At 39.8% G+C, this 14,580-nt stretch overlaps 1 protein-coding gene across 5 annotated transcripts in view; it reads left to right on the top strand.

The window, feature by feature from the left end:
• Positions 1-14,580, top strand: part of LOC119176510 (uncharacterized) — a 133,386-nt gene that overhangs the window by 107,593 nt on the left and 11,213 nt on the right. For all 5 annotated transcript variants that reach the window (XM_075877769.1, XM_037427831.2, XM_075877766.1 and 2 more), the window contains 2 exons: positions 5,601-5,717; positions 11,025-11,257. In XM_075877769.1, coding sequence (XP_075733884.1) covers positions 5,601-5,717; positions 11,025-11,257 — 350 coding nt within the window. The remainder of the gene's footprint in view (positions 1-5,600; positions 5,718-11,024; positions 11,258-14,580) is intronic.

Raw genomic sequence — 14,580 nt, 5'->3', positions numbered from 1 at the left:
GCCAATAGAACCGCCGGATGCCTCATTTCAACAAGTCGGTATGGATCTCCTAGGCCCGTTTCCGACATCGATTGCACGCAAGAAGTGGATAATCATAGCCACGGACTATCTCACTCGTTACGCTGAGACTGACTCGCTGTACAGTGCAACAGCTCTTGAAGCTGCCAAGTTCTTTATCAACAACATAGTCCTCAGACATGGTGCACCCAGTGTCGTAATTACAGATCATGGCACAGATTTTACTGCAGACCTAATGAAATGTCTGATGCGAATGACCCATACAGACCAGAGAAGAACTACAGCATACCATCCTCAAACAAATGGCCTAACGGAGCGCCTGAACAGAACTCTGACTGATATGCTTTCAATTTATGTCGACGTCGAACATAAACTGTAGGATGAAATATTGCCCTACATCATGTTCGCATACAATACAGCCGTTCAAAAAACAACGCGAGTGACACCATTTGTACTTGTATTCGGCCGAACAGTCACCACTCCACTGGATGCCAATGTACCACTGAATGATGAAAGCAGCAATCCACCCGACCTAGATGACTTCTCGCAAAGAGTCGAGGAAGTACGACAGATGGCGAGATACAGAATACGCCGCCAACAGCGTATCGACTCCTACCGGTACAATCAGCGTCGTACCGAAGGACATTTGCAACCAGGTGACAAAGTATGGAAATCGACCCCAGTGCGTCGCCGTGGACTTTCTGAAAAACTTCTTAGCCGATACTTCGAGCCTTACGAAGTACTCCATCGTGTAAGCGATGTAACGTACCAAGTCAGATCCGCTATACACGGGAGCTCGAAACGCCGCAACCCTACAGAGGTTGTACATGTAGTGCGCATGAAGCCTTTCTATGAAAGATCATTGGAAAACTAGTGATGCCTACCAGGAATCTATTCATTGCCTGACGCATCAGGACGATGCGTATGAGGAGGGGAAGTATGCCGAGACGTCTTGCCTGCATTCAAACAATGCGCCCATCACCACACGTACAGGGACATGCATGCACGCCGTCTAGCGTTGCGCAGAGACGATGATGATAGCACGAGCTCCCAGCTGGACCCGGCTGATGTTTGCCATGTGCTCGGGACTCCTTTAGAAGAGAAAGAAGAAGGCGGACATCTTTGGTGTTCGGCTGTAACGTTCTACGATTATAGTCCCTTTGAGTTTTGGGCACAGGTTTGCCCTTTAATAAATACGTTTTATTACACCCCCGAGTTCTTCAACATCGTTACAATATGCTACCGAAAAGAAAATGTATGACATGCAGGAATATTGACTTAGAAGTGAGAGGGAGCCGTCGTTGGCGCTCGTGCTCCAACGCCATTTTCCCTGGGGGATAGCTCGCCTTCTAGTGAAGAAATTCATGAACTACTGAAGCAGATATATTCTCGGAAACATTAATCTGAGCAGCCCACAGTTATAAAACTGAAACTGAGGCACGTGCCGTTCTGTCGGAGTCTTTGTTCACCCACAAATGTGTGCGGGTAAGGCTGTAATGGGATATAGATGTGGAGTTTTGAAATGCGATATACTACGTTATTTTGTTATATTTACACATTCTCAAAATACGCATTCTCATGATAGAGCTGGTGTGGAAGTAAGTTTAGAAGACGACCTATCTTTCTTTTTGTTTTCTTACTCCAACTCCGGCTCAAGATTGGGAAAAGCCCCATAAATTTTGGTTTAGCGTGATATAACACATTATATAATTTAATGCATATCCTTGTTGTAACTGGTGCCCATTTTTTTGTTTTTACATATTGCTTTTACTAGTATCGGCTTAATTTTTTACAGTTGTTCTGCATTCGATATGCAGTGATATGCTTTTCCGTCCTTTTTTTCTTACTTTCATGGTAAGAGTATTTATACAGAGAACATGAATCTTGCTTAGCTTCTTTTGTTATTTTATACTGAAACATTGGTTTCTATCTGTTTACAGGAACATTACGAAAAATTGCCACAATTTTTGTACTTTTGTTTTTTATTTTTCTAATGCTGATTGAAAAGGTGCCCAAAGGTTGTAATTTACGAATGTTGGTCCACTGTAACAACACCTGGTTGACAGCTGGTTGGTTTACCTTCATTATAAGTGGAAACAGTGTACAGAACAAAGCCCACACCTTGGGACGACTTCTTGACATGTGATGTGTGTTTACTTCAGTGCTCTTGCTGCAAGTGCTCTATTATCTGATTATAGCATTGTAGTTCACTGGTTATTTGTCAGTATAGTTGTAGCGTAAAGTTATGTTCAGGTAGAATTGGAATATATATAGAATTCTTTGACTTAAAACAGTGGGTAAATAAATCACGGTAGTCCGTCTTACTTTCCAGGAATACTTGGAGTCGATTTATGTAAGGCTAGCTCACCTATGGGCTTTCTTTGAAATCGTCTCGACTTTCTTGTGCATCTGGATTATTTTGTTTATACCTTTCTTGGCTATTTGCTGTCTGCAACACTATGCTGTGCAATGTTCCTTTGATGTTTGTTCATTTTAGGCAGAAGTGGAATTTTACTTGGAGTAGTACCTTAATATGTGTTGTATACATTTTATTTTAGTTTCATGTCTACAAGCTTTTGATGATTACAGTCATGTGATAGCTGTGTTAATTCCACCAAACAGCACCAAGAGGCAAAACCTGCTATCTCCCACTAAATATTGACAAAAACTTCAATACTTGTGCCAAGCTTGTGCCAAAACATTGTGTTAGCATTCTTTCAGTGAAAAACAAGATGGTAGGCACTCCGAATTCATACATAAGCCCTGGAATTTCGAGTGTTCATCGCAGGAGAAAGAACAGTGCTGTGTAGTTGAAGTAGTCGCTGGTCACAAGGCTTACAAACAATTTCAACTCACCCTTAATGTGAAACTTACTGAGTTAGATGCGCCATACCTAGACCATACTGTGAGATAACAGTATTGAGCTCAATAAAGTATAGTTTTGAACTGTTGTGGTTACAGTAAAACAAAAGTAGTGTTGGCCTACAGTTGTTCTTAGATTATAGTCTTATGTGATTGATTATATTTCAATATGTGCGTGTAGAGCTGGCCAGCAATTCAATACATGCATGTAGAACTGGCCATTTAATTCATTTTACATTTGTAGTGCTATTTGTTCTAGTTTACTTCTAAAAGATTTCATGCAGGGTGTATATGTTTTAAGCCATACGATGGGCAGGCTTTATCAACAATACCACATGCTGCACAGTGACTGTTGCTTTGCTGAGAAAGCATGGTGTCTCAGTATTTCGGAGCATCTCGGCTGGGCTTCGTGATCTCGGCTACTGTAGTTGTCAAACAGCTTGTTAAATGTAAATACGAGCTCCCTCTTCCTATCATCGTAGGTGTTGACTAGTACACATTAAATAATAAGAACAACCAGTTATGAAACCTTGGTCCTTATTAGCTGCCCGCTAGCCAGGACCCTGATGACTCTACGTAAAGAACGACAGCAGACATTTCTCCACACAATGAAGAGCTAGATTGTACTAAAAGCACTAACCTAATCAAAATTTTTTGTTGAGTGAATCACGTTAGGGGCCCTGGCTGGTCGTATGCAGTCCTATGCGTACTGAATGCGCGCTCGCGTCAATGAGAAATCTCTTTTCTCTTGTTCTTCGAGGGCTTTGATGGTGATATTGAATGCGGAGAACTTGAGGGACTCAGGCTGTCGCATGCTACGCAGGCAAAGCCACTTATAAAAATAGAAAAAAAAATGACAAGCACGAAAGAGAGAGAAATGAAGGAAAGAAATGGGAAGAAAAATAGAAATATATAGAAATAAGAAGAAGGCTGAGAAAACAGAAAGAAGGAAAATATTGAAAAGAAAGCAAAGAAGACTGCCCTCGCTCCCTTCATTCAGGTTTGGCACCACCAGGGCAAAGCTGCGTGAATTTCTGCGTAGTGAATAGAGCTCATGGGAAATTTAGACAGCTTGTGCTTCAACTATTGTGAATAAAGCATCAGGGAAAGCCATAATCATTTACACACGCCAATTTAATTTTTGGGAAGTGTTGGGTAGCTCAAGCTGACTGGACTTAACTTCGGGATGTCTGCAGAAAAGTGAAGAGCAGTGACCTAGTTTCATGTTTAGAAGTACTGCAAATGAACGTGCATGCATGCATCTATAAATAGATTTCATTTGGCATGTGCTGCAGCTACTCTGGCTTCAAGTTAGATATGTGCTCCCAAGGATCTGCGGCAACTAACTGCTCCGAACGGTTGTTATGCTGCTCCAAAGTGAGGTTTTGGTTGCTCTAGTAGCTGCGCTAAATTGGCTTTCACCAATCACATCACTGTGACTGAGATCTTTTCAATATTGGCGGCAACCTAGTGAGGAACAGAGTCATAAAGGTGGAACTGTATGCAAACACTGTGCATGGTATATGGGTAATGCACTGAAAAGCTGCTGCCCAAGTCAGAAAGAAAAGCACTTCTGTGGTTGTGAAGTATTTCAGTTTCATCGATGACTTAAGCCATTGGATAAAATACAATCTCTGGGATGAATGCAGCCATAGTTGGGCAACACTGCCACTTTAATGTGATTGCTCTTTCTGCAATATTCAAGATCCTCTTCCATTTCACTTTACCTCTAATCATTTCATTGTTTGTGAGATTTTCTGTCAATGTGTTTTTTTAATTTGGTATCAAATATTTTGCTTCTAAAAAGCATAATTTAATTGACATTAAAAAAAACCTGGCACATATATTGACTCAAGTTTTACGGCCAATTAGTGTCTTTCACAATCCGTAAAATAATGTCATCATCAAGAAGCTGCCAAATATAACACGTCAAATCATCAAAGTAAACTTTGGAATCTGAATCATCAGCACTTGAAGAACTGCATGATGACAAGAGGCTCCTTTTTTGCGATGATGCATGAGCAATGCATGAATCACCTTCACTGGACATTTTCTATGCACAAGTTGGGAAGAAATGTGCAAATGGGGAATAAGATTTTTAAAAATTGCCGACCAAATCCTGCCATCTGTGAAGTTACACATGAACTAGCCTGGAAACGATTGAGTCTTGTTCAAAATGCTCATGGAGAGATATCTTAAGCGGATGAGCCACACTTCTCTAAAACGGTTGGGGCAAAGCTTGGCAAGGACAAGTTGTCCAAACAATAAAGGGGCTAAATAGCCGAAAAAGGCTACAGGACCAAGTATTTGTAGGCCAAAGCTGTAGCTATCTTGCATTTGTCATACTTTTTGCTCGGAATATTGGTTTTTGGGGGGTAATGAGAGCAGCATGCCTGAAGACTACAAACAGATCATTTCCCATTACTTCATGAGTGACTTGCTTGTAACATGTCAGTACAGTTTACTAGAAAAGTAATTATGTTGGGTACAAACTATTACAAAGGCAGCTGGTAGTTACAAATGATAGAAGTTATGCACAAGCTTGCCTGTCATTCATTGAATGCTTTGTTATGTACCGTTTAGAAATTGGGAAAGTGTCCGGAAAAAGATGTGACATATTTCATAGTAACAGTAGTTCAACTAAGTCCATGTGACAGGTTTGTGGCATGCAGTGTTTTATTGTAATCTCTGCTTCTTGTGTGAACCTGGACATCTTGCAGCAGTTACAAGGAGTCTTGTTTGATAGCCAGAATGATCAAGTGAACCTGGGACAGGCAACGCAGGTGCTCTCGCAAAATGGCTTCTTTTCACAAACATTGCCGCAGCTCACGTTGCAAGTGAGTGACATTTGCATTATATAATCTTCTATTTACCAACTTTTATAGCTGTGCCATACCATCATATATATTTGTGTTGATACGTATATTATGCATTGAAGTCATCCTAATTATTTTTTATTTCATTTGTATTTGCAGTGATTATAATATATCTAATTTACAATATATTTGATTTAATTTCTTGGTTTGAAAACCAGGTTATGTATAAAAGTGGATTATATAAGACTAGTATTGCTAACAATATGCTGGTGAAGCAAAGGTGGAAAGTATGGAGTAAGAATAAAAGAAACGTGTTACTCTTATCTACCACTAACCCAAGCTCAGGTCGAAAAAATCTTGGCTTATATACTTTCTGTATTTCATTTATTTTTATTTATTTATTTAGAAAATACTGCAGGCTAAGAATAGCCTAGGCAAGAGGGGGGTGGTACAGTATGAGGATATGACCAAAAAAAGTAACAATACAAGAGGCACAAACTAACAGGTAAATATACAACACATTAGGGTACAAGATCTAAGCTACTTCAAAAAAAATTTTCAATACACCTTAACACGTTTCCAGATTCAAAAGTTTGATGTGGTAGTTCGTTCCATTCTGTTAATGTGCGAGGAAAGAAAGAGTATTTGAAATTGTTAGTTCGAGCAAAGATAGGAGTGAATTTTTGTGAATGATATCGTCTAGTTGGACGCGAAGATAATGGAGAAAGAATATTTGATAGCTCAAGTACACTTTTTTTGCTGGATAGATAGAAAAGAAGTCTTAGTCTTGCAATTTTCCTGCGACATTCTAGAGTTTGAATTTTGTTATCATGCATTAGTTCAGTTGGGGAATCAGATCGGCGAAATCGGTTGAAAATAAAGCGGACGGCTAACCTTTGGATTTTCTCTAGATTGTTAATATCTGTTTTAGTATGCGGATCCCACACCTCACATGCATATTCCAAACCAGACCTGATTATTGTATTATAAGCTAGAAGTTTAGTACTGGGGGGAGAACTACTGAGTCTATGCCTTAGCATGCCTAATTTCCTACGTGCAGATGAACAAATCTTTTCAATGTGAGAAGACGAAGTTAGTTTGTTAGTGATTGTTACGCCAAGATATTTGTAACTTTCTGTTGGTAAAATTTGGGTCTCTTTTATACTGTACGGGTAAATAAACGGCTGTTTCCTGTTAGTGATGCGCATGAACATAGTTTTATCAGGGTTTTCATTCATTCCCCAGCGGTCACACCACGCAGATATGGCTTCGACAGATTGGTGCAGCGTTATCTGATCATTTAAAGAGTTGATTGAACGGAATAAGATACAATCATCGGCAAATAAGCGGATTTCTACACCTGTTGCCAATGTAATATCATTAATATAAGTAAGAAAAAGCAAAGGCCCAAGGACACTTCCCTGGGGAACACCGGAGTTAACAGGGAGAGGGTTAGAATGAAGACCGTTTATGTCAACAAACTGTGTACGTGAACTTAAATATGATTCAACCCATTTAACAATTGTAGAGGGAAAACCTACCAGATTAAGCTTGTGAATTAGTTTGGAGTGCGGTATAGAATCAAATGCCTTGCTGAAGTCAATGAAAATTACATCGGTTTGGCCTGATTTATCTAGTACTGAGGAGAATGAATGGACACAAGAAATTAATTGGGTAGTTGTAGAAAGATCTTTACGGAAGCCGTGCTGGAATGGTGATAGAGCATTTCGCGCATCTAAAAAATTTACCTTGTAATTTGAAATGATGTGCTCCAGCAGTTTACAACACGTGCTTGTAAGGGATATCGGCCTATACTTGGTTATGAGGAGATTATTTCCTTTTTTGAAAATTGGTATTACTCGAGCGATGCGCCAATCTGCGGGTACAATGCCTTGTGATAAGGATAAGCGAAATATTATAACAAGAAAGCGAAATATTATAACAAGAAAGCAAAATATTATAACTTGCTTCTTTTTTAGTGTAACTGAGTTTGAGTTTTAGGTACTAAAACTGTTACAGATGTTACCACTCGGCACAGTTGTGCCTAAATGTATTGGAACATACTAGAATGGTTTATATTATTCCAATCAGATTGTGTGCACTGCATGAATCATAAGGTATAATCTGAAATGCAAAGGGCACCAGAAATTCTGCTGAAATGTACCACAACTCGTGTATAAATAGCCAACTTGCTAGATTTGAAGATCGAATAGTTAATAATGTATCACTGTCCCTACACCGCTTTCGTACCATGAATATTCTTTGTATTGCTGGGCACAAGTTCACTTCATTCAATACAGATTTCCCCCTTAACTCTTTCATTACCTTATGAAAATTGTTATTTTTTCTCTGTCTCGTTAAGATCGTTTTTACCAGTTTAAAAAGTACTCCAGCATGCACTGCAGCATACGAAATTTTGCACAATGAAATGCTTTTTCCAAAAAATATATGTTGTAGAGAAACAAAAGTATTTTGGAATGATTAAAAAAGGGAAAAGTGTAATTTTTGATTGCCGGCTGGTAAGAAGCACAATAAAAAGCTCTATATATGTAAAAATATTCAAAGCAAATAAAATTCTGAATATATATTTTAAAGATAAATGACCCAGAAACAGTATAAAAAATATTAAATGTTGTATAAGATGTTTCTATTCACATAGACAAAGAAAATCAGAACCAAGGTGCTGCTTCATTGCTCGTGCCATGCAGTGAAGCATTGCTCTGTTTTTCCCGAGACACAAGTAAAATACACTTTCTTCAGTTTTTTTTTTTTTTTTGGTAAGAGCCTCCAGGTGTTCGATATATATGGACGCCAGTAATGTGATGTGAATAAGCCCTCTATAAATCAGATGTCCAATGAACTTCGTTATTTCGTCTAACGCCACCTCTTTCCATGAGCCAGATCAATCCGCATAGGTTGGCGTTCCTTTATATTCATTCAAGCGTATTTCTCAGCATTTTTCACATCCTATAAAAAAAAAGAACTATATCACGCAAAGTTCTACAAATTTTTGTGCTGCACTGTAGTCGGGGCCAAGATGTGTCCCAGTGGCCTTTCCGTCGTTGGAAAAAGCTCTGCAGCCAGTGACAGCACACCGTGCCCCAGCGAAGTGGGCACCTCGCATGTAACCAGAGTACTATTAGATTGGGCACAAAGGTCAGCAGCTTCGCACTTGTGGCAGAGAAGACAACTTGAGGCAGTAAACAAAACAAACACATGAACGACTGCGGTTGTCCCAAGCTGGCGCAAAACATCGTCACCACAAAACTTAGGTGCGGTCATCCTTGGGTTCTAAGGTTGTCCTTACTTAATTCAGGTGGGGTGGCAAGCAAGACAGTTTCTAGTGGCGCACCTGTTTTGCAGCTTTGGTGTATATCCATGCACGTGTGACGGAGCTGCCTTAGGAGCGACTAGTGACACTAGACACGACCTAGTATTTGATATAACGATACAAACAAAACCAAAGCTGCTGGAAACTGGCTGAGGAGGCCACCTCAACACTTTATACATGCGGCGGACCTTTGGAAACATTTTTTGTAGAAGAAATCTTCCCTGACTCTTAGCTACAGTCCTCTATTGAATAGTTGGCAAAAATTTCTGGCAATTATTACTGCTCAACACTTCCAAATTGGGAAGCTGACACTTTAATTCAATATTTGGCTTGCAAAGGTTCTTTTCATTACAGAACTTTGATGCTACTGTTGCATAATTACGAGGGGCACGCACTTTTGTAAAGTTCGCCAGCCAAGTGCGTTTTCTCAACAACACACGCACATTGGTCCGCGCAAAGGTCTGTCAAAAATCACTATGTTGCTAAAATGGGCAAATTCGAGGTGATTCTTAAAGTTGTGTGGCTGGTCTAACTACTAGAAAGTGCTGGGTGCACGAGAAACATATTCAATATGCCAAAATCAACGATCCAAAGCGTCGATCACCGGTGATCGATTTGAATAGGTGTGTTAACGAAAAAGTCAATGGAGCATGACCTAAAATTTTGAACTCGAGATGTGTCATTCAATCGATTGCTTGGTATGCATGAGTAATTTGGACCAAATTTGAGTGGTATCCATTTCCTGGGAGATTTTATTTCGAGGGCTAAGAGCACATGAAAGCTCAACATGGCTTTGGACATCCTGTGACAACAATGTTACTTTGATATGGGGTGTGGCCTATACTGTCCTGGGTGACAATGCGCTAGTAGCATTGTCATCAACTATCTTAGTATTCCTGACGTGGTGCTGACTGGCGGCGACACCTGCAGACGGTGGCTGTCCTCACTCTTCATGCCGGATGTTCATTGCTCCGCTTTGAATGATTTCACAAAATCACAAGATGCAAACCACCCACAAAAAGACACAGGTAAAAAGAATGAGTGCAATTTGATGAGTGCATGTCAGTAGCGGAGCCATTGTGAGCTTCAGTTGTGCTGTAACTAGGCTGGCTTGCTGGCTGTTTTGAATTGTGCTAGACACTAGTCATATTAATCTCATTTCATCTCAATCTCATTTTGAGTCACAAATCGCTACTGGGGTGTCATTAATTAGTAATGACATAAAAATAATGCATCTTTCTTTTTGCTGTTGCAATAATGACTCATTTATGACCAACTGCTTAAACCTCTTTTTCTTGAGCATGCGATAGTTAATTATATGTAGGTGTTTTTGCAGCGCCTTCTCACTGTTTTAGTTCCGGAGAGCATCAAGAGAAGTGGTAGTTTTGTAAATATGGTTGACCACTAAGCCCACAAAACAGTGGTGCATGTGCCATGCACGCTGACTGTGTGGCATTGTATGCACATAAGCACTCTATTCATAATGGCAGCAAGCACCACATGCAAGGCATATGGCAGCCAATACAAACTCTTGACTTGGGTGGCTGTTGGTTTACATGAAATCCAAGTGATGTCAATGTTGTTAGCTGCTCAGTTTTGCACTCTGACAGCACCCGTCAGCATTTCATACTGGCTCTTTGCTCATATTTTTGGATACTGTTACAAAAGGTTTGAGCCACGGTAATGCTATCGCAAGAAGTAAGAAGTGTTTATCTGTAGACTATTTTAGTTGAACATTTTTTAATAGTTCAAGTTTAAAATTATTTGCTTTTTATGTGATTTTGAGAATAATAAACTAACATTGCTGAAAGAGAACATTATGTGCTAGCACAACTTGGCACTCATAGAAAGCTGCAGTTGGTGCTTCTTAAATTTTTCAGTGTAATCGAAAGTGAGAATGTATTCTAATGTAATAACATGCTGCATAAAAGTTCTAGTTCAGGGGCACAATTTTCAGGTGAAGTAAATTTTGTGGATTATTTTTGTCTTTACTGCAGGGTGATGCTTTGGATGTGGGCACTCTAGCTAGCAGTTTTGTGACATCATCATTGGAAACTCCAACTGAACTTGCTTCAGGCACGCCGGAAAATGATGATCTAGTTGGTGATCTCCCAGTAGCCCATGAAGATCCTAATCCAACCTTATCTCAAGAATCAACATTGCAGCAGGTAGCACAGGATGCTTTGCGTGGCACAGAAGTGGATGTACGAGATGATGGCAAGCCTTTTGTGTGAGGGGGCAACTTCTTTATATTTACTGCATCTTTCATTGAAGGCTATTGCAGCATTGCTCTTGACTGCTGTCTTGTTTCTGTAAAACTAACACAGTTCTTTGTGACGTGTATTGATGTAATCCTCTTTTCATGGTGATGTGTTTTATTCTCTTTTTATTCACTGAGTTTCTGCTTTAAAGAAGGCAAGTCTACTTGTTGAAACATTGACTTGAGCACATGAACCACCTGTTTATTTTTTCATCACAAGCTTCCAATTTCCCTTTCCTACAATCTTTTTTAATAGTTGTAAATATGCACATGTAAACACAAATAATTTACTGTATAGTGTCAATGGCTACTTTATGAGCAAGCTCATTGTAATAATGAGCTAGACTGTTTCCAAATGTGGTAGCAATATTGGCTTGTTATTATGTCAAACTAACTCTGGAAATCACTCGGTATCACTCCAACTAGCCGTACTCTTAAATACATACTCTAAATATGGCATATCTTCTCAGATGGCTTCAATACACACCCTTCGCTCATTTTTATTGGGTGACGATGAAACTTCGTTTTCCACTAGCATCTGGCTGTGGTGATTAGATGCATATGCGTATCTGTTCGGCGCATGGCGTTTTCTTTGCTTTCATTATTTTTCTTTCTTTTTTTGTTCCTGTTGCGATTTCATTGCTTTCATAATACTCTGTTGGCTTAAATAATAAACTTATTTAGTAAAGATTACAATACTCTCAATTGCGGTGTGCCTTTCTTTTCTTTTACCCCTCTTTGTTCTTCTGAATTGCATTAATGTGTCTTATTAGGTATGATGTGTCATAAAGAATCAAATATTTCTATGTTCAACCTAGTCTCCACTATGTGTTGCCACTACCTGTCTTAGTGCATTGAATTCAAATGTTTAATTTCAAGCACAGTTTTTTTTCCCTTCTACTTGATGATATTGCTGCTGGACTTTGTAGAGAGCCGGAGCTTTGTCAAGCCGCAGTACTGCAGCTTTTTTTCTGCTACCCCTATATTTCTCTAGGAGAAGTAAAAATTGGTTGATTGATTGGGTGATTGATTGACTGATTGATGTTTCAGTATAGAATGGTAAAGTCATTACTTTCATTTCCTTCATGTTCATAGTATGGTGCTTGCTTAAGTGTCCGTATATGCTCTTGTTGTGTGGTACTAGTTCACTGATGTGTTTTTAGTGCCGAGGTATGTACAGTAGAATCTCGATGATACGATTACGGTTGATGGGAATTTCGCAATGATAGGAACTTTAAGGTTGCTTCGAGTGGACTATGTTTTATAAAATGTACTCTGATTCTGTCTTATACGAACGGTTTTCCCAGCCACTGCGGATGATGCGAATTTGTGAAATGAAGGCCTGTTCACTCTTGGCCTCAAAGGAAGTGAATGTGGCAAAACTCGCTGGAATTTTTTTTTTTCCTTGCTTTAGTAGCCGAAAAAGTATGCCGCAAGGCTGACGTGAAAAAATCGGCGCGAGATCAATTTTCCCGTCACGTGATAGCAGATCGCCTTTTTGCTTCGCGGCTTTGTCTATATCGGCTGCTCTAGCTCTCAAACCACATGATGTAAACCATAGGAAACTCCATGATGTAAAGAACCAGCCGCTAATTCAACATGGCAGCAGAGGCATCAGCGGTGGATTGCGCCGGCTCTATCGCGAACTACCCGTGCAGCACGTCAAAGCTCACAGCCTTGACAAGGATGCGTTTATCGAAAGCTTGGTTTGGATTACGATCGCTGAGAACTCCGGAAGTAAAAGAAGGTGCAGCAGCAGCGAGACGGCATGCCCTAACGTGTCTCTTTTTTTTTTCACTGTCGGCTGAATTGATCATCGCCGCTGAGACCACTCGTGTCGTTTCTGCTGCCATATTTTTTTAAACAAGTAAAAGTGTAAACTGTTTCTTTACAATGCTTTGCCTGCATTACTAAAACTCAGTACGAAATTAAATGCTTAGGAAATGGGCAAAATGGAATGAATTCTCAAGCAATGATAGTGGCGGCGGTGGTGGCATGTACGAGGGGCAGAATGAGTGTGAACATTTTCGACGGGCCCGGACGTGGTTTTCCGGCCGCTCTGGCATTTTTGGCTTGAATTCTCTAGTGTGAAATCTCCGAGACCGCGGCGCTGTTTTCCGGCCTCTTAAGCGGTAAAGCGGGTGATTTTCCAATGAGCTTTGCCACTTTCGCTTCCTTTGATGTCAGGTGTGAACGCGCCGCGCCAGCAGCATGAGTGGGGAAACCGTGGCACTTTATTGAGAGATGGTGAAGGCAGGAAAGTTCGAAAGAACATCATAGACTTTTTCAGCAAGAAGGAGTTGCCAATAAAGTTCTTGTTCATCTTGACTAACTTAACGTATCACCTTAACTTGTTTTTGGTTCATACGAATCCAGGATGATACGAACAATTTTGCATGCTCCCTTCGAATTTGTATCATCGAGATTTACACCTGTATGTTACTCAAAAAATAAAGGATAATAGAATGGTGTGATATCGCACGAAATATTTTCTTCTAAAATATTGCTAGGTTAGTACGATGGAAATTTTTTCAATTTAAGGGGAGATGAAAGTAAAAAATGCAAGTTTTTTACAAAATAACATATTTTTTGTTTTATTTTCTTTCACAGGTTTAGTTCCTCTACTTTCATGTCAAAAAAAAACTGAGAACTGTAATTAAACTTGAAGTAGATTTAAATTACTTTTAAAGGGACACTAAAGTCAAATAACAATTCATGTTGGAGTGAAAGCTCAATGTATGACAGCGTCTAAAACGACAATGTTATCAACAGCAGTGCCCTACTTACCGTGAAATTAAGGTAAATACATGAGAACGCATGCGCTACGATAGGACATTCACTAAACAAACCTGATGGTGTGAGAGGTACCGCCTGCAATGAATCAGTAGTAATTGAATTAACTGCACTAAATAAACAACTTTCCGTACATCAAGAGATGTAATAAAATGCTACTTGTTCGTTTCTCTTTGATTTGTGGAAAAAAAAAGAAACGCTGGTCGTTACTGTCGGAAATGGTGCGAGTGATTCAAAAATTCAGTTTTCGCCTGTTTGAACCAAGTACGTCTGCCATCTCTGAGGGTATAACAGGAAATTGTTCATTGGGCGTTGTTGCTGCTGTGGCTCCCGCTACTTTCGTTCTGCTGCTACTTGTGTTGGCGGTCGTGCAGTAAAGCTGGGCTACGTTGTGCACAGCAACAATAATGTGAAATGTTTCGCTTGAGGCAGGTAATTTGAAGTGCACTAACCCGATGCGGACCACTAAAATGAAATTTTATTTTAAAATAAGCACTTCC

Source organism: Rhipicephalus microplus, chromosome X (assembly GCF_043290135.1).
Source record: "Rhipicephalus microplus isolate Deutch F79 chromosome X, USDA_Rmic, whole genome shotgun sequence".
NCBI lineage: Eukaryota > Metazoa > Arthropoda > Arachnida > Ixodida > Ixodidae > Rhipicephalus > Rhipicephalus microplus.
The sequence above is the reverse complement of the archived record's forward strand: the minus strand, read 5'-3'. Positions and strand labels throughout refer to the sequence as shown.